This window comes from Pleurodeles waltl, chromosome 10, assembly GCF_031143425.1.
Source record: "Pleurodeles waltl isolate 20211129_DDA chromosome 10, aPleWal1.hap1.20221129, whole genome shotgun sequence".
Classification (NCBI taxonomy): domain Eukaryota; kingdom Metazoa; phylum Chordata; class Amphibia; order Caudata; family Salamandridae; genus Pleurodeles; species Pleurodeles waltl.
In genome coordinates, this window is record NC_090449.1 from 933,124,183 (window position 1) to 933,144,828 (window position 20,646).

Here is a 20,646-nt window from a genome sequence, read left to right on the forward strand (position 1 = left end):
AATAGAGGAGCTATCACCAACAACCCATGACAAGGTCATCGAGAAGTTGGACTGCATCTTTGCAGCATGGGGTATCCCCATTATTGTCAATTCTGACAGCGGTCCGCAGTTCAATAGCAAAGAATTCAAAGAGTTTCCAATCAGACTAAATGTCAAGCAACAAAACAGTACACCTCTGTGGCCACAAGCCAATGGAGTTGTCAAATGATTCATGGGTACCCTCAAAAGGGTAATTCATTGAGTGTTGATTGAGGGAATCAAGTTAAACCAGGCCTTGTGTCAATCCCTCTGTGCTTATCGTTCAGCTTGTCACTCCACAACTGGTGAGAGTCCTGCCACTTGGCTATCTGGGAGAGCCATCGGAACTGAACTGCTACAGTGGACCGACCTTTGAATGCTGACAAGGTTCGAGTCACAGACACTCCTCAAAAGTGCAAGATGACAACATATGCTGATCGGCGTTGACAAGCTCAGGAAACAGTCTTCATTGATGGTGACTGGGTCCTGGTCAAACAAAAAGAAAGTGGAAAACAGGCACCCCGTTTGCTGTCGATCCTCTGAGGGTTGTGCTGTGCAAAGAACACATGGTGACAACCCATAGTCCGGACAGACCATCACACGGGACCTGTCACATTTTTAGCACCAACATCTACGTTCATCAGCTCCTGCAATCATGAACTAGGTGGTCCCGCCTAACAGTCCAGATCAATCATCAGAACTGGTGCCATTGGTGCACAGCCAGAGTGCATCTCAACTACCTCATACCGCTGGACCTGGCCGACCAGTGTGAGCACCTCGGCGACTTATAGAAGGAATATTATGTGACTGTTGTTTATACTTTATTTTAACAAGGGGTAGATGCAATGTTGTGAGGTGTTAGGGTGTGATTTTTCATGGTTATGACATGATCCGAGGGCAGTGTGTGATCGTATGCTGGGGAATAGAGACATGTTACTGAGCTCAGTGTGTGGTGTGTGTGTGGGGAGGACACTGCAGAGAAAACACAAGACAATCATCCACCATTTCATTGTCTCCCTAGGGTCACAGTAGACCCAGGGTGGTGGAGGATCACTGCTGGCCTTGGCACTGCCTTCAGAATGTAGTTATTAAATGCTCTGATGTAAGAGCATTGAATAAATAAACTCACTGCCCACTGCTTTTACATCAGAGAAGTGAATAACTTGGCTTCAAATCTCCGACTGTAACTATATTTACATCAAGAAAAGCAATGAAAAGTATAGAGTTTGATCAATTTACACAAGAGCCAGGTCGTGAGATTTGACCTGCCCAATAAATGTATGCTTTGAATATTTTGCCTGCTGTGCACAGTTTTAGATTGATAGCCATATAACATAATCTGATACACCATAACATATGTTCCAAAATTTGAATGTAGGAAATAAAGCTAGTAGTGTTCATGTAGTGCTAATAAATAAACCTATGCACTATTATTATTTTTTTGCCTTTCATCTTAAAACTTTCCTTACTTCAGGGTGATCCCGGCATGCAGGGGTTACAGGGAGAGCCAGGATTACAAGGAAAAGACGGAGACATGGGGAAAAAGGTGAATATCCTTGGTTGTATTCGTGTATAAAGCGTGTTTATCATCTTGTGAATTCAAAGACAATGAATGGGACTGTGATGTCACTGCTGGCAGCCTTTTTAATTTTAGGCAATAAACGGAGATGGGAGTGTTACTGCCCATCAGTTTCCCATCCTCACTCCTTCATCTGCAAGAAAAATCTTTGGTCAGTAGCGTATGGTGTGCGGTGATTCCCACAATGGATAGTACTGGATATGTTTTGCTTTCTATCTCACTACTCCGGCCAGTAAATTCCACAAGTAGAAGGCGTTTATAGACTCCTAGCAGAAGAGAAATGTTTTCTTATTTTAGCGGAAACATTTTTGGCAGCTACATAGCCATCTGTGCATGTGAAATGACTCAAAGAGAATTTCGTGGAATCCATCCACACATCAAAAAATAACGCAGGAGGGGAATGATTTAGTAAGTAATGGGAGGATGTCATGTAAAATAATCACAAATATCTACATCGAATTCATAGAAACATAACGCAAAAGGTTCATGTTTATTAAAGAGTGGAAATGACTTTCAAGAGAGTTTGGAATAGGTGTGTGCTAAAATTCCTACTCTGTAAAACATTCCATTAAATCACCAAGAAAGACTGTTGAAAGAAATATATTCGATTACCTTTTCCATCATAGATTTTTCCTCTCCTGATTTTTCATTTTCGAGAAAGGTAATGTGGAATGTAACATTGTCAGAGTAGCCTTGGGCCTTTCCCATTGGCGGCACTTTCAAGGACTGAGTGATAGTGAACGAATCAGTCAGTGCTGCTCTTCTCTTATAACTGAATCGTGGGTCTCAGTCACAAAGCGTCTAGTGTGGGCCGAATCATAAGGACTTGTTTACAAAGCATATTTTGTGAGCAGTTTTTGCCGTACTCTAGGCTAAGATATGACTTGCTCATTAACTTCCTGGAAGAAGAGTTGGATAACTCTGGTGATTAATGTTCCTGCTGGTAAGAGATCGGAGTTTTGGCAAGCAGCTGTCTTGCAGTCGTGGCTCGCTGCTCCTAAAATCGGTGGGGCGGCGCAGGGAGGAGGGGAAGGGGGACATGGGGAGGTGGGAGCGGTGGGGGGGATATATTAAATTATTTAAAAAATAAAAAACCTTACCTCAACTCGCTACACGCCGCTCCTCCGTCTCTGCTACCTTCTGCTGCAGGCACAGGTTCCCAGCCTGCTCTGTGCCAATCCTGACGCTGCTCAGAGCAGCGTCAGGATTGGCTGGGAGCGCCCACCCAGGACGCTCCCAGGCAGACTGGGAGCCTGTGCAGACTCTCTCCAGCCTGGCAACACGGTTGCCGGGCTGGAGACAGCCTAGTATGCATGTCCCAAGACGGCCAGCCAAACACACATGTGCCCTGAGGGAGAGTGCTGAGCAATATCCCTCAGTGCACGTCGCCCCCAATGCCTTGCCCCTTTCAGAACGAAAGGATGATAAACAGAGTTTCTCATCCTTTTGTTCTAAAAGGTTTGCAGCTTCTGCTGCTGGCGGGGGTGGGGGGAATGGGGGAGCAGGGTGTGACGCTCCTCCACCCATATGGAGGAGCCGCCACTGCTGTTTTGGTTCATCACAAAGTAGCGCAGAGTGTTAATGTGCCTGCTGCAAAGAACTTGTACCATGCAGATTACAGAGCTGAGTGTGAGTGAATTAGAAGAAGCGCTATAAAAAATTTAAATGTATGTAGAGGGAAAGGCTATGGAGATACGAGGTGCACTGTTGGAGAGTGGTAGTGAGAAAATTCATGGAAAAGAAGGTCATGGGGGCAGGGGGGCGAGGGGTGTAAAAAAATATAAGCATAAAGGGCGAACCCAGCGCTAAAGCCGGCCCTGTAGGGAGTATGGTTTTTAGAATTCAGAAATGCTTCCAGGAGTACTCCTAGTAAGCTATTCCTATCACAGTTTTCCCATTATTAGGCCTGAAATTCGTTTGTGAATCACATGTTTTGCATGAACAGATATACAAATACATAGGCCCTCATTCTGACCTTGGCGGGCGGCGGAGGCCGCCCGCCAAAGTCCCGCCGTCAGGTTACCGTTCCGCGGTCGAAAGACCGCGGCGGTAATTCTGACTTTCCCGCTGGGCTGGCGGGCGGTCGCCTTCAGACCGCCAGCCAGCCCAGCGGGAAAGAGGCTTCCACGATGAAGCCGGCTCGGAATCGAGCCGGCGGAGTGGAAGCTGTGCGACGGGTGCAGTTGCACCCGTCGCGTATTTCACTGTCTGCGCAGCAGACAGTGAAATACATGTAGGGGCCCTCTTACGGGGGCCCCTGCAATGCCCATGCCCGTGGCATGGGCACTGCAGGGGCCCCCAGGGGCCCCGCGACCCCCCCTACCGCCATCCGGATCCCGGCGGTCCGACCGCCGGGATCTGGATGGCGGTAGGGGGGGTCGGAATCCCCGCGGCGGTGCAGCAAGCTGCGCCGCCGCGGAGGATTCAATGGGGCGGCGGTACACTGGCGGGACCCCGCCAGTGGTGCCGGTCCGACCGCGGCTTTACCGCCGCGGTCGGAATCCCCATTGGAGCACCGCCGGCCTGTCGGCGGTGCTCCCGCGGTCCTCCGCCCTGGCGGTCAAAGACCGCCAGGGTCAGAATGACCACCATAATTACTATAGCCAAAATTTCAGAGGAAGTGGGCATGTAATTGATAACTTTAGGCCCGATTTTTATAACAATTTTAAAACCTGCACTTTAAGGTTTACAGCCTTGGGTGGGTGCGTACTTCAGGTTTTTTTTAAATGACAATATTTTCTAGGCTATGATTAGGCATGTGGAAATGCCTTTCCATGTGTGCCATTCCAACCTTTTACTCTCCCCCCCCGTAGGGAAAATATGTATGCCTGTGGAAACTCCCTTCTACACTTCAACCAACTTTAGGGGTGTTCCCATTCTATGCCATGTTCTGACCAGGTAGATTTGGCTTTTACACCTTGAGCACTAAAGTTTAACATGTAGTGAAGTAAGGCAGACGTTACTGACTGATGTTACCCGAGCACTGTGTAACTTTTGAACACACACTAAAGTTTCAGTAACATTTCTCCAGTCCTTCGATTTTCTTTGTGCTGTCTTCACACAACAAAAATCTAACTGATAAATAATTAGTATTAGTCTAATTATTTGTTCATCAATGCATCTTGTTAAGATTTGAAACCAGCAGAAGACCTTGCATTACATTGAAAGCTCTGAGGAAGCGCAGACATGAAGTCGTACCTGCCGTAGAGGCAGGACATTCGTGAAAACTGGACTGGCTGTTTGAAGCAGCAAGTCTGCCTTTCACAGTGTAGGTGGCAACCCAGCCTGTCATTTAAAGTGGGGGCAGAGGTCCTCCTGCAAGCGGGTGCAGTCAGTGACTGCATCAACCTGCATAGGGATCTCTTAGGGGTCTGTAGGATACCCCCTTACAAAGATCACACTAGGGGGTTCACTTATTGTGTTGCACCTCTTTCTAGTACACAGTCAATGCACCTCTTAACGGCTCATTTGCCTTTGTGCCAGCACCTATAATATGGCACAGGTGCAAAGGCAAAGTGTTCCTCATTTGTATGTGGTCGCAGCCCCACTTGTGGTAACACCCACTTGATATTATTTCAGCACACATTTTGAGATGGCACATTCTGTATTATACAAGGGGCCATGCAAGCACCTGCGGCCCCTTCCGTAATAATCAGAGTGCCCCGGGGGTGAGGTTAAAAAAGCGGGCACACATGCCTGTTGAGCCCCTTAGAGACTTAGAGCCTGAATTACAGTTTGGAAGAAGTGTTACTCTGTCACAAATGTGACGGATATCCTGTCCTCCGTATTATGATTTCCATAGGATATTATGGAAATGTAATGTGGTGGACAGGATATCCGTCACGGTTGTGACAGAGTAACCCCCTCTGCCAAACTCTAAATCAGGCCCTTAGTGCAGTCTGGCACCAAATCGAAGAAGCAAATGTGTCTGCCTCCCCTAGCACTCAGAAGTTAGAGCCCTTGACTTAAGTTTGAAGGTTGATCGACAGAACAGTTATCGCTTTTGTGGAAGTCAACATCCTGCAGTGAGATAAGGCTGGAAGCTGTACCTGGGCAGGGTTCCACAAGGCCAGATATCCTTGCCGTGAAGTCTAGATGAACCCGTTGTCTGCATTGTAAAAAGCTCTGAGTTGGACAAACCTTGTTTTCTTTCCCATCTTGGTGCAACATCTCTGGGCAAGCCTCAGCACCTTGTCCTAGTCCTCCGTAGATGGGTAAATGCCTGATGTACAAGCATATATTTGTGTGATTCATTCGGTATATGTAAAAAATACTGAATCATAATTTCCGATTCGTGAAAGCTTGTGTAATATTAGGCTTCTTCTTTAATTTGTATCAGTATTTGCAATCAGTGAATTCTCCTTCGGAAGTTACGAATGTCACATAGGCAGCTACTAATGATAGCAGATTAGGGATATAACCTTCCTGCAGTACAATGACGGCTTTTTGTTTGGAGACCAAGGGCTACATGTACCAAAGTTCGGATTTGCGACTCACAAATTGCGAGTCGCAAATCCGAATGTAGTATAGTGTCGTTGACACTATTAGCGATTCAAAAGGGGGTCTCAAATGCCCACCTCATGATTATTCAGGAGGTAGGTCGCAATTTGCGACCCCCTTGAGAATGGCGGCCCTCACATGGATGGTTGCCTGATGGAGACACAGACCACCATGTCTGTGACTGCTTTTAAATAAAGCAGATTTTTTTTGTAATGCATCCCGTTTTCCTTAAAGGAAAACGAGATGCATTACAAAAACAAAAAATGAAATGTTTTTGTTTAATTTTTTTCAGAGCAGGCAGTGGTCCTGGTGCTAACTGCGATTGTTTTGCGACCGCATTCGCGGTCACAAAACAATCATACATGGGACTGCTAGTTGCAATTAGGAAGGGAACACCCCTTTCTAATTGCGAGACACAATCTCATTTTGCGATTCGGTAAAAAGTTTACAGAATCGCAAAACTGGGTTTGTATATTGGGAAGTGCATTTTGCACGTCACAAACAGCCAGATTTGCTGTTTGCGACTTGCAAAATCATTCGTACATGTGACCCCAGATTACTGGGGCAAGAGCTCATGCAGGGTGATTCTACATGTTTAGCCAGTAGCAACAGTAAGAGGAGGGTGGACAAAAGCGAAAACATAAGGTGCTTAAAATATCAGTTGATGGATGTGTTTCAAACCTTGATGATCTCTTTAGGAAATAACTTTTAGCATTTCAAGAATTCACCAAAGAAAATATGTGCCTACCAGAGCAAATAAATGCTGTTGGAGTTACGGGGAACAATAAATGAAATCTGTAAACGCTGGTATGACTAAAGATCATATACAAAAGAGAAGCTGGTACAAAGAAGAAGAATTGTGGCAGGTTGCACCGAATGTGCTTCTTCTTCTTATCCCCTGCAAATCCAATGTAGGAAATGACCGGATCCACGTCTATGCAGTAACTGACACTGATACAAGTACAAGTTAGAGCTATACCTTTATATAATTATTAACATATGATACATATTAATTTAATTTATAATATTTTTGAGCAAATAGTTTTTGAATAGTAGTAAATTACATTCATTTATTTTTTATTTTATTTTTGAAAAAATGTATATGACGAACTGCATATTCCATAATGCATTATAAAAGTTGTAATGATTAACCTTACCAGAAGTTATTTTTTTTATAATTCATGAAAAATATGTATTAATAACAGTGCTTTAAAATTAAATATTTCAAATTTAGATTGAAAAAAATTGAAATGTGTTATGGAATATGTTTTTTATATTAATATGTTTTACTAAATCATTGCTTCATTTAAATGACAATAATGTGCAGGTGACACTATGGAACATGCATATCAGGATGAGGAAGTAGGTATTGAGTAAGATGTAGGTGCTTTGAAAATGTGAGAAACTTCTTCAAAAGTACTATCACCAACTATTTATCAAGACGCTAGTTCTGCACCTACTTTTCATGCATCGTTTAGTGCCCCCCCTAACATCACCATGTGTGAACGGTATTTAAAAAATGGAGCACCATGGTAGTTAGGGGACTAACGTAAAAAATGTTGACGCTAGTCCGGCGCTTTGCAGGATTAGCATAAAAAATGTTGACGCTAATCCTGCAACGCACCCAGAGGACCATTGTAAGCAGTGGAAGCCTAAAAGTGCCGATAAAAATGGCACAAGGAAATCTCATAGATTTCCTTGGGCCATTGTTTTGGACCCCTTAACGGGGGGACGCAATCTTTGCATACATTATGCCTGGCACAGGCATAATGTAGCTCAAAGGATTACAAAGTGGCACAATATATGGATTGGTCCACTTTGTAAATATGGTGCCACGTTTTTAGCCTTGTAATGCCATATTAGCGTTAAAAATTACACTAATGTAGCGTTCGAATGGCACTAGCGTCTCTTATATGTACACAACTGTTCTAATAGATACTCCCACACCTTCTCCAATTTATCAAAGTAATGCAGCTTTGAACATACACTGTATGTTTAATACACTATAGCAAGGTATAGACCGAGTGAAAGGCCTAGATCTCCTGTATTCTTTGACAATGAAGACCAGCTTGCCAGTTCCCAAAAATCTATATTGTTGCTACAAAAACAGAAAATAGGGAAAGGTATGTGAGTTTGAGATAGCTATCACATTTGGCTTTATTAATATTTGAGAAACACATGAGGCAATCTGTCCTGAAACCAGTTCATTAACCGAGGCTGTTGCCGCTCTCCGGGGTTATAGATGATGAGAGCTTTAATCAGCAGTGCAGGCATAGAATATTTCCACAAAATTGCCTGGTTTTGAAAGGTGTCTTGCTGGTTCCACTAATGTTCTTCCTCAGAGAATGGGTAATTTGAAAATCAGGATTGCCCATTTCAGTGCTGATGTTTCCAGGAGTCCTACAAACATTTGCAAATGTGCTTGAGAAAATGCAAAGCCCATATTTCTCTAGGGCAGAGGAGCTTCATGTTGGTGAAAGTGACCAGACATCCAGCCAATAGCAAAGTAGTTTAAGGCACAGTAGTAGAAAAAATGGGGAGGTAAAGGGTCAGCAACTACAAGTTCTACAGAAAGAGCTTCTATAGTTGAAAGGAGCATAAGGGGCTGTGAATATTTTTGTATTTATGTTTCTTTACTAGTATATGAAATTAGAATATCCATTTATGAAAGATGTTGACAAAAACACTTTTGATAATATTGTAGAACATATTTTACTTTCGTTTCAATTCTTATCACCTGTAAATGATAGGAAAAAACATATTTTAGTAACTAATGTGTTGTAATTAATATATTTTAAACATTTAAATAAAAAATAATGAGTATCATCAGAAATGGTTGTTGGTTATTTACAAGCCTTGTCTTCTTCCTTCTGTTGCTCATTTTGTATCTGGACTTGGTTATGTTGGTGAGCGAATGATAGAGCTTCAACATCACTTTCAACATCACTTTCTTCATCTATTGGTTATAATGAAAGACCTTCTTGATGCAACGTTACACAACACAGCACAGCGGCAACTATCTTACAATATGTTTCTGGGGCATCCAGTAATGCTTCTCCAAATTTATTAATGCTTCAGATCTGTTCTTTTAATAAGCCCAAAGTATCTTTAATCACAGAACAGGAATGCCTGTGTGCTATATTGAACCTTCTCTCCCTTGCACACAGCATGGTGTCATTTAACAAATCTAATTTGGTTTGTCTGGGCTTAGTGCAAGCTTGGTTGGGGTGGACAAAGGGTTGTTGTCTCCATGTCTCACCTTACATTTATTTTTGACAAGACAGGCCCTTTTAAAGTTTATTGAAGTCCCTGGAGCCACCTTAGCTGGGTTTTTGTTCAAGGGCAAGAAAAACACCTTCCCACATCAAAGCCATTGTTCCTGCTATGGGAGACATTTTCACATCTCCGTAGGGCCAAGCACTGGAAGGCAAGCTTTCAGTAGCTTTTAGTAGACTACATCTCATTAGCCGGCTGGAGGTTCAGTCAGATAAAAGGTACCCGACTTCAACATTAAATTGAAGTTTTACTAAATGTGAACGTAGTCTTTGAATGACTTCTGAAGCTGTTTCCTGTCAAATGTTACAGATAAAGGTATTTAATCAGCATTTTGACATATTCTAGTATTCAGCTACCTCCGTTCCAGGGAGAACAGACTGTGGGGACTAGTCACTGGAGCACCCTCCCAATTTTACTTTTGCACATGTTCCACTTTGTTGCCCACAGGGTAGGGTACCTGATGTTTCGAAGTGTCTTTATCGATGTTTTAAAAGCAGGTTTTTAGGCGGTTGCAATCAAATTACACATGGTAGGCCTGAAGCCATGTTTTACAGGCCTACCTTGTAGAAGGCACAACAGATGCTGCAGGCCACAGGTGGCCTGTATCTTCCAGGCCCTTGGTGCATTTTGAACATCATATACTAGAGATGTATGAGCAATTTAAATATGTGAATCAGGGATATGCCAATTTAAGCATGTTTAAAAGGTGAGTATGATCACTTTACTTCATTTTAGCAGGGGTAACAGTACACAAATTTCTAAGCCTAGCAAAAACAGGGTCCAGAAAAAGATGAAAATCTATGGTGATCTTGCAGAAAAGGCAGATTTTCAACATATCTTACCTTTTATAGTATAAAGCATGGACTTTGAATGATTTGTATCCAACAGTGCAACCACTAAATAGGTCTGACCTCTTCTTTCCCGTTCTGGGTCAGGAAGGGCAGTGACAGTATCAAAGTCCAGGGACAGAGATGCAGATTCAGAAGGCCTGAGCCCCTGTCCCAGCACTCAAATGGAACAAGGACCAAATTATATTGACCCTCTCTTTTGTCAGCCACCACAACTTGGTGGAATGCATGAGGAATCACCTGCTCTGGGGACACCAGCTGACTTCTTACCATAGTCATGCTGACACCTGTATCCCTCAGAGCATCAACACCACGCCCATTGGTGGAACCCTTTACCTGTACTTAGTAGTATTTGAGGGCACATGGATCTTAGGAACCATCTCACTGTAACCCAGGGACACTAGGGTAACCCCACTAAACTCCCCCATTAACTGGGGCAATCTCCTCCCCCATTGCTACACTAGCCACCACTGGGGTTTTCCCTCCAGTGGGAAGTGGTGCTCATTTTGGACACTTGGGATCCCCTTTGTAGTTTCCAGACTTGTAGCACTCATAACACTTGGGAGGTTTGGGGTGCTGACTTTTTTGGGGGCACTTTTTCTTCAGGTGGCCAGATTGAGAATGAGAAACAGACCCTTTCCCCTGTGAGTTGTTTTGGGGGTCTTTAGAAAACTCCAACTTTTTATCTCCACCTCCTTCTTCTGGTGGGAACCCAGACCACCCTTTAGGGAGTTCACCCAGGTGCCTTTTTGGACACTCTGGTGCTGACCTAGATGTCCGCTTCCTATGCAAGCTTCCTGGGATCATAAAGCTTACTATACACCAGGTGTTGGCACAGCTCTGTAAAACTAAGGTCAAGCATGTGCTCCTTGAAAATTAAGTTGTACAGCCCTTCATAATCTTCTGCTTTGCTGCCCCTCATCCAGCCCTTCAGTGCCTTGTTAGCATGGTCCAAGCAAATTACCCAGCTCTGTGATGCAATCTTGCCACTGGTCTTGAACCTCTTGATATTTTTCAGGTGTCAGACGTAATTTGTTGCCTAGTATGGCCTTCATAGCAGTGAAGTGTGTCTGGTCCCCCACCTCTAATGTGAGAAGTGTATCCCCCCGGCTATTGGCATGTGCCTCCACAAACTACCACCCCGGACTTCCTCTGGGACCTTGTGCACTCTCAGAGCCACTTTATAGGCTTCAAACCATTTGACTATGTTATCTCCCACCATATAGCAGGACACCACATTATTGGGTACCCAGACTCTTCACTCACCAGTGAACACTGCAGGTATGCTGCCAAGATTGCTGTTTCTGGACTCCGCTGGTAGTGCTCTTATGTCCAGCTCTTTGAAGGTTGAGCTCTTGGGTAAATTTCCTCTCCTCCTGAGCTAGCCTCCTTTTTCTAAGGCCTGCTCCAATTTAGCAAGCTCCAACCTGAGTCTCCTTTCCTCCCTCCTGTCTGCCAGCTCCTACAGGGACATGTTCCTGGAAGAGACACTTCTCCCTGATCTGGGAACACCTACTGCTTCTGGCAAGCTGTTGACCCTTTCCACAGGCAATTCCAGAGCAACCTACAAATTCAGGTCATCCTCCTGCTCAGGTATTTCCTGAACCTCATCTGGGATGTCATCCCCTGCAACCTGGTCCTCAAAGCCTTTTGTAGTTTCATCTATTTGGTGAAACCCCTTATAGACACTTGAAAGTCCTTGTAGAAATCGTTCAGATGTTGCACAGTGGAAGACTCTAACCTGACCAGCTCCGAATTAGTTACTGCAGGAGCAGGTGCTACTTCTCCAAGGTGAGAGATAATTTAGCAAAACAATCAAAAAGCCAAATAGGGAAAATTGGAAAACAAACTGAAACGGTCTTAGAGTAGAGTTGTAGTGAACACTGAATTACTATATGGTATTGCACAAACACAAGTCCTATCCTCACCTCTGATCACCAATGTTAGAAATGGGGTTTCTGGCTGTCAGAGTATGCACCTTGTACAAGCAGGATCTGCCATTCAAGTCAGGGTAAGATAGATACACACTTAGAGATTACCTGTGCTCACCCTGTGGTAGCATGGCACAGAGCAGTGAGGCTTATCTAAAGAGACACTGTGCAATGTATTTGTACAACATACACACACAGTAATACAATGAAAAACCACAAAAAGACTGCACACAGGTTTAGAACAATAGAGAACATTCATCTGAGTAAAACAAGACCAAAACAAAAAAAATCCAGTCAGCAGAATTTGAGGTATGAATTTTTATAGAATTAACCCAAAGTAGTGAATAGAAGTTAATTGCGCTAAAAGATTACTTAAGGACGCGCTAGACTGGGGTAAATCCAAAGTTCAGGCCGACTGCAATGGAGGGCAGTCAGGCTAGAGGACTTATGCACAGCCTGCTGAAAGAGTACCTTGGATGGAGCAAGTGTTGGTGTCAAAGGCGCCATTCCTCGGTTCTGATCCATGCTGTTGTGTGAATGCATCAGCGTCGAGCCTCATAGTCAGGCCCCACATTGCTGTATAACCACTTTCGATGCTGGTGATGCTTTGAGCCATGCAGCAGTGTTTTTGAATCGGCAATGCTTAGTCATCCAACTTTGCAGTCGGGTCTCACGTTGTCATTGAATTGGTGCTGAGAGGTGCAATGGCCTGGATGCGTCGATTCTTACAGAGAAACAGCCGTAAAACCCACTTTAGAGGCCCAGGACTGGATTGGCACCTCAAGCTAGAAAGGACTCACAGATGGCAGAGTCCAGCAACAGAAATAAAGTTGTAGGAAGTCTTTGATGGCCCTGAGACTTCAGCAACAGAAGGCAAGCTAGCAACCCCTTGGAGTCACTCTGGGTTCAATTGGAGGGTACAGTCCTTGTTCCCCGTAGGGCAGAGATCAGCAGGAGCAGCTCAGCAAAGCAGTGAAGCAGTTCCATCAGAACAGTCATCAAGCAGAGTGGAAATCCTTGTACCACAGCAGTCCTTACTCCTGGCAGAGATCTTCACTGGTCTAGTAGTTCACTGTCTAGGTACAGTCAGTGCCCCAGCACTTATACCCAAATGTGCCTTTGAAGTGGGCATGTCTTCAAAGCAGCTCCTTGAAATGTACAGGTCTCCCTTTCAGCCCAGCCCTGGCTTCAGTAGAGCGTAATCAGACCTTTGTGTGGGGCAGAGGACACTGCCTACTGAAATGTGTCAGCTTCCCCTCCCTCTTCCTGCCAGGAAGAGCTGTCAGAATGCAGCTGAATAAAGATAAGTTCTCCGTCACACCCAACACTCCTGTGTTTGTGGCAGTCTAGAGGGAATGAACAAAGTGTAGCTGTCACGTAGCCCAGATGTTTATTTCAGACCCTTGTCAAGCCTTAAACTCCCCTATTATTACGTATAAGTCAACCCTGTGGTACAGCCTAGGTGGGGCATAGGCAGGGCTTTGTGTAGCTTAAAAGCAGGACATATACTTTTAGGTTTTACATGTCCTGGTAGTGAAAAACTCCCAAGTTTGTTTTTCACTACTGTGAGGCCTACCCCTTTCATAGGACAATGTTGGGAATTCCTTCTTACATCTCATAAGCTGTAATTCCTGATTGGGAAGGGATAGATCTGTCATGTTTAGTACCTATGGAATTGTACTGAATTCCATAGGTAAAGTCGGATTTATTGTTACAAATTTTAAAATACCACTTTTTATAAAGTTGGCATTTTCCTGCTCTTAGCACTGTGTGCTTGCATCCTCTTTCCAATACACAGCTGGGCTTTTGCATTCCCTCTAGACAGCGATACACAAAGGAAACCTAGGTGTGACTAATGGGCCATCAACATCTGGATGGGAGGGAGGATATGGCTACAGCTTCACACTTGCACCTGAATAGGCTGTGTGCTACTGCCACATAAAGTACTGTGCCCCCCAGTAGTGTGTCTGGAGCCAGTAGTGAAGGGAGGACCTCTGTGCACTTCAAAGCCCTTCTTTGAAGTCTACCACAATTCAAAACCACCACTGGGTATAAGAACTGGACTTCTGACCCTACCAACTCAGCACACTTCTGTACCTGTGGATAATCTGACAGGAAGAAGTAATGCTGTGCTGCTACAAGGACTGCTACTCGGAAGAACTGCTTTCTTGCTGTGCTGCCCTACTACCCTCCTTGCCTGGGTGAGAAGGACTGGACACTTGAACCTAGAACCAGAGTGACTCCAAGGAGTGGCTGGCTTGCCTCCTGTTTTTCTGAAGTCTCAGGGAACAAAAGACTTCCAACTCATCACCTACAGCACCTGTACTCTGCCATCTGTGAGTCTTGCCCTGCCAAGTGGTGCCAATCCAGTCCTGGGCCTTGGAAGTGGTTATAAAGTGTTGTTCCAGTCCAAAATCAACACATCAAAGCCCTTACACTGCTTGGAAACAATGCATCTCCATCGACGCCGAGGCATCACTGCTGCTGTGAGAATCTAGGACACCATATCGCCGTTGATGCCAGCACATCGCTTCTGCTGCAAAGATCAGGAACTTTGCACTGCTGACTTCATGACGCATTGCCTCCATTGCTAATGCATCCCTAACTTTGCATGGCTTGGAGCTGATGCACTGCCTACATCTTCGGGATCGACACCAAGACATAGCTTCCTGGGCTCCTCTCATCTTTTCTCGATGTCGATGCAACTCTGAACCAAGGTACTGTTTCAGCAGGCCAAGACTGCACCCTGTATCCAATCCACACTCCATCATGGTCAGCCTGACATTTCAGATTTGACCTGGTCTAGTGCGACCAGATAGCCCCAGGTGGCACTTTATGCTTTTAAGCACCACATTTCAGTTTATTCTTTACAAATTTCTGTCTTAAGTTCTCCTTATTGGATTTTTGGTATCTTTGGTATGTTTCTGTGTGGTGTTTTCAATGTTTTACTGTTTGAAGTGTTGCACAAATACTTAACACATTGCTTCTTATGTTAAGTCTGACTGCTCTGAGCGAAACCCAGGAGGAGAGCACAGGTTAATTTAAGGTGTGTTAGTGACTTACCCTGACTAGGACTGTGGTTCCTGATTGGGCAGGGTGCATACCTCTGCCAACCAGAAACCCAATTTCTAACATTGGTTATCAGTGGTGAGGCTAGGACTTGTGTTTGTGCAGTGCCATACAGTAACTTGGTGTAAACTACCATTCCGAACTTAAGACCAATTTGAGTCAATTCTACCTGATTGGCATTTTTGATTTTTCCAAATTTGTCCTTTCTCAACCTGTCTGTTGCATCTGTGATTGAACCTGCAAAAGTTGAGTTTGAGCTGGCCAACCTGGGGTCTACACAGTGTCCCAGCCCAAGGGTATTTGCCAGGAGAATGGGTTGCCTCCCAAGAGTATAATCCAGAAGGCAGAGGTCTAAAGGCTTTAAGGGTATGGGCAATGGTCCATCAGTCCCCACAGACAATGAGGAAGAGGAGCTAGATACGGAAGAGGAATTAGACCAAGGCTTACCGGAGAGTTGTGGACTGCTACCTGCAGTTCGAGGGAAGCAACATCCTTCCAGGACTGAAGATGCCACCCAGGGCACAGAACAGTGTGCCATTCAGAGATCTGTCCTCAGAGGAGCTGGAGGACAGTAGGGAGGAGAGAAAGCTCAAACCAGAGCTTCCCAATTTAAGATTGGAGAAAAAGCAAGCTTTGGAAGAGAAGAGGCTGACCGTGGAGTAGAAGCAACTGTCCCATGAGCTGAGCCTCAGACAAGTGGGGTCTAGCAGTAATTGTGGTAGCATACCTGAAGTGTCCACTGCAGAAGGGAAGGCTCACATCCCAAAGGATTTGGTACAAAGTTATGTGGTGGGGAGATACATAGATTTTTGATATTTGTGATATTTGTTTTCTAGAGCTGCACCAACATCTAGTGCATAGCAAGTTGACTGACCCCAGCAACTTTGCTTAGGAGGCAGACCTCCAGAAGAGCGATGCATCGATTTTTGAACGGACAACTTTGGGTCAGCGCAGGTTCACTGTGATTTTGACACCCAGCAACGATGCGTGTGATATTTCGGCGCACAGTGGTGAAGAGCTGCACTGCATGGGTGTTACGTTGATCTCCCAGCCGTGATGTAGGTGGTGCATTGAGTTTTCTGCCGCGAAGCAGGTGCTGCATCAAATTTTCTCCTGCACAGCTCCTGTGTGTGAATTTCAGTCTTGGTTCCACCAGCTTCTCCTTTCAAGGGCCCAGGGACAGGATTATGCACCACTTGGCAGGGTAGGAGTCTCAGCAAGAGAGTCCAGATGCTGGCAGAGGAAGACTTTGATGGCCTTGAGACTTCAGAACAGGGAGCAAGCTCAGTCCAAGCCCTTGGAGACACTTCACAAGCAGGAAAACACAGCAAAGTCCTGTCTTTGTCCTCTCTAAGGCAGAAGCAGCAACTACAGGCCAACCCAGCAAAGCACACTCACAGGCAAAGGGGCAGGACTCCTCCTCCAGCTCTTCAGCTCTTCTTCTTGACAGAGGTTCCTCTTGATCCAGAAGAAATCTAAAAATCTGGGGTTTTGGGTCCAATACGTATACTCATTTCTGCCTTTGAAGTAGGTAAACTACAAGGGAAAGTCTTTGTTGTTCACAAGCTCCTGCCTTGCCCAGGCCTGACCCCAGACACACACCGCAGGGTTGGAGACTGCATTGTGTGAGGACAGGCATAGCCCTATTCATTGCAAGTATCCGCTCGTCCCTCTCCCCTCTAGCCCAGGAGGCTCATCAGGATATGCAGGATACACCCCAGCTCCCTTTGTGTCACTGTCTAGAGCAAATTCACAAGCAGTCCAACTGCCAGTCTGACCCAGATGTGGATTCAACAAGCAGGCAGAGGCACAGAATGGCTAAGCAAGAAAATGCACACTTTCTAAAAATGGCATTTTCAAACTGACAATCTAAAAAACAACTTTACCAGTAGATGTATTTTTATATTGTGGGTTCAGAGACCTCAAAGTCCCTATCTCTATCTGCTCCCAATGAGAAACTGCACTTAAAAGATATTTAAAGGAAGACTCCATGCTAATCTATGAGAGAGAGAGAGATAGGCCTTGCAACAGTGAAAAACGAATTCAGCAGTTTTTCACTGTTAGGCCATGTGGAACACATCAGTACTTGTCCTACCTTTAACATACACTGCATCCTGCCCATGGGGCTACCTAGGGCCTACGTTAGGGGTGAGTTACATGTAGTAAAAGGGAAGGTTTGGGCCTGGCAAGTGGGTACACTTGGCAGGTCGAACTGGCAGTTTAAAACTGCACACACAAACACTACAGTGGCAGGTCTGAGTCATGTTTACAGGGCTACTTATGTGGGTGGCACAATCAGTGCTGCAGGCCCACTAGTAGCATTCGTGTTACAGGCCCTGGTCACCTCTAGTGCACTTTACTATGGACTTACTAGTAAATCAGATATGCCAATCATGGAAAAGACAATTACAAATACAGTTTACATAGAGATCACTTGCACTTGTCAGCAGTGGTAAAGTGCCTAGAGTACTAAACAACTAGCAAAAACAAAGTCCAGCACACAGTCAAAACACAGGAAGCAGAGGCAAAAAGACAGGGGAAACCACTCAAAGGATGCCAGGTCTAACACCCTCTCAAACCTAATCTCACACCCAGACAGACACACTCTCACACCTATTCTCACACCCAGAGAGACAGGCTCTGCAGCCAACTCCCGCTGTGCACGGCTATAGGAGGTGAGGGTCTGCCTTTAGTGCCTTGAAGCCTCCCTGCTTTCTGAGGGATGGGAGGAGCATGGCTGGTTCTTTCAGGAGAACAGACTGTGCAGGAGAGGAACCTCAGTGTCTTCCTTGGGAATGGAGCACCTAGATAAAGGCGACTATTGCAAGACAAAAGCATGGAGTGTTCTGTGCTATGATGGAGTCCCCCTGTCTTTCTATGCTGCTCCCATGGAGGCTGCACTAAAACTGTTACAGAGCAAATGCTGTTGTGATGTCCAGCAGTCCACAGATGACTCAAAAGAATTGTACAGCTACAGACATGACAGAGAGTACCATCTCATCACTTCCAAAGAGGGTAGTCCCAAGCGGCCTTTAGAGACCCTTTGTGCAATTGGCCAGGAAGATTGCTGCTGCCGTAGGTGCGAGTAGTCACACAGAACAGCCTCATCAATCTTATCATCTAACATAGTCCACCCTGCAGGACCCATGTAGTCACATAGATTAAGCACTGACCTCCTGTGCTAACAAAACTGTGGAGTGAAGATGATGACTACACTGTGCATCTTGGTATATCTCTTCACCTTACATCTCATAATGGCAATCATATAAAGGTGAAATGTAAAGCCATCTATACTGACAGATCTCTGCTCCCTTCCTCACTCTTTGTCCAAAACTGTTGCTTCTTCCAGATCCATGTGATCACAGTGGACAGCCTCCTACCACAGCTACCCTAGAAAATCTGTTACAGAACTTCAAAGATAAACTGCCAACACAATAAGTTGACCTGCTTAGCACATCGGAACTGCCACCCTAACACAAACTATAGATATGCTTACCCATCTCTCACACGTTCTAATTCCTCACACCACAGAGTGCTGTGTCCCATAACTGCTCCTTAGCAATCAGCGTGCACATGGAACACTTCCTACAGGCTCAAACAAAGACAACACTCTTGCAACCATCCACCCACATGGTGTGTACTGCTACCCCTATGGCCAAGTGCTTCAGTGCTCCACATGGGGATAGTAAGCTCATCACAAATATGATGTTTCTGTAAATCTTAATTGTTTCTAAAGGACCAGCGTCGTGAGGACAGGTGATGATTTCACAGTTCATCATCACCATCTTGTGGCCCTGTCTCTGCAATGCTAACATGTTCTTGACGGTGACATAACCACAACCTCACCACACGCTACTTCATAGTGTACTCAGCATACTCCAACTTTGTAGACGTAAGCAAACTAATGCAATGTGGCCAACTGATCAAAGCCAGCAGGCTCCAACTGGGACTGCCAAAAGCCAGTATCAGAAGTGCAAGATGTGAAATCGGGTAATACTCTCACATCTGTAAAATAATTTTGCAAAACATTAATTGAGTAATTTCTTGTCAATAAAAAACAGCCATGTGAGACTACTACATTGAGATGATGTCTTCACATTTTGTTTCACCTACACTGTTGTTTTCTGGTGCACAAAACATTTTCACATCCACAGCCCCTACACCCCCTCCCACGCTTTTTCCTCCTCTCGCCTCCTCCACTCCTTACCTGCTCTACCACACCTTCTGCTTCTTCCTGCGTCTTCTTCTTTCCTGTCCATAGCGACACTCCCTGCGCTCCTCCCCATTCCTAGGAGTTATTAAATGGTGGTTGTTGCACTGCCAGAGGCATGCCAAAGGCCAGCACATCTGTGCCTGTCCCCTCCTGGACCCTGCGCAGTACCATGACTCCTGGTTATATCACCCACAACTGCTACTCCTCAGTACCCCTCTACTCGCTCAACCCAGGACACCTGTCTGTCTGCTGCTACCACAGTGCTTCCCACAGCACCGTAGGATATCTCTTTTGCTCCCACTGTCACTTTACCCGCAGCAACTTGCTATCACACACCCCCCCAAACCCTGACTCCAATGTCACCCTCTCACAACCTCACCTCACTAAACACCATGCCTGACCTTCAGCTAACTCTTGCATGCATGCTCCTCAACACCCACTCGCTTAAAAAACACACTATCGAAATTTGGGACCTCGTCAACAGCAGACCAGAGCTCCTCTTCCTAATGGAAACCTGGATGAACCACATCTCATCTTCACACGTCACTGTGACCATCCCAACAGGATACAAAATTGTACACCAGGACCACCTCCACAATCCTGGCAGGACATTTACAAAGACACCCTCACCAGTACAACTACTGCAGACTCAGACACCCCTTTCATGAAACAATGCATTTCAATCTACAAAGACCAATAGCCCAACCTTGAAGGGCACCCTGGCTTACTGACCACCCGGTACACAATGCAGCTTCAGCAACCTCATCTCAGACTTCATCGCCCCCCTCACCATCACCTCCAAAGACCTCTTACTGCTCAGCAATTTAAACTTCTACCTCGAAGACCCCTCTGACCACTGCTCTATTGAGCTCCTTGAGAGTCTTCACAAAATAGGACTTTCCTAAGCTCATCATAGACCCCACACGAAATGCAGAACACATGTTAGATGTAACAGCATCAGCTACCACTCCTCCTCGCCACTCACATCGACACACCACTACAGCATGCATTTCAAAAGCTCCACTCCACAAACCAAAGCTCCCATCAGCCCAACTAACCCAGCTATAACTGGAACAGAATAATGGAAACTGACTTGTGCAGGACAATCAAAACTAACCAAACCCAACACCACCTACAACCTAGCTGAGGACTTCACCAACTTCAAAGAGTTTATCTCTAGCTTCGTTGTTGCTCTGGTACCAATCAAAACCC

At 45.2% G+C, this 20,646-nt stretch overlaps 1 protein-coding gene across 1 annotated transcript in view; it reads left to right on the forward strand.

Moving 5' to 3' along the window:
* The window catches only part of COL28A1 (collagen type XXVIII alpha 1 chain), a 407,146-nt gene that overhangs the window by 194,126 nt on the left and 192,374 nt on the right, over positions 1 to 20,646 (forward strand). Inside the window, exon 19 of the mRNA XM_069211728.1 lies at positions 1,493 to 1,564. Coding sequence (XP_069067829.1) covers positions 1,493 to 1,564 — 72 coding nt within the window. The remainder of the gene's footprint in view (positions 1 to 1,492; positions 1,565 to 20,646) is intronic.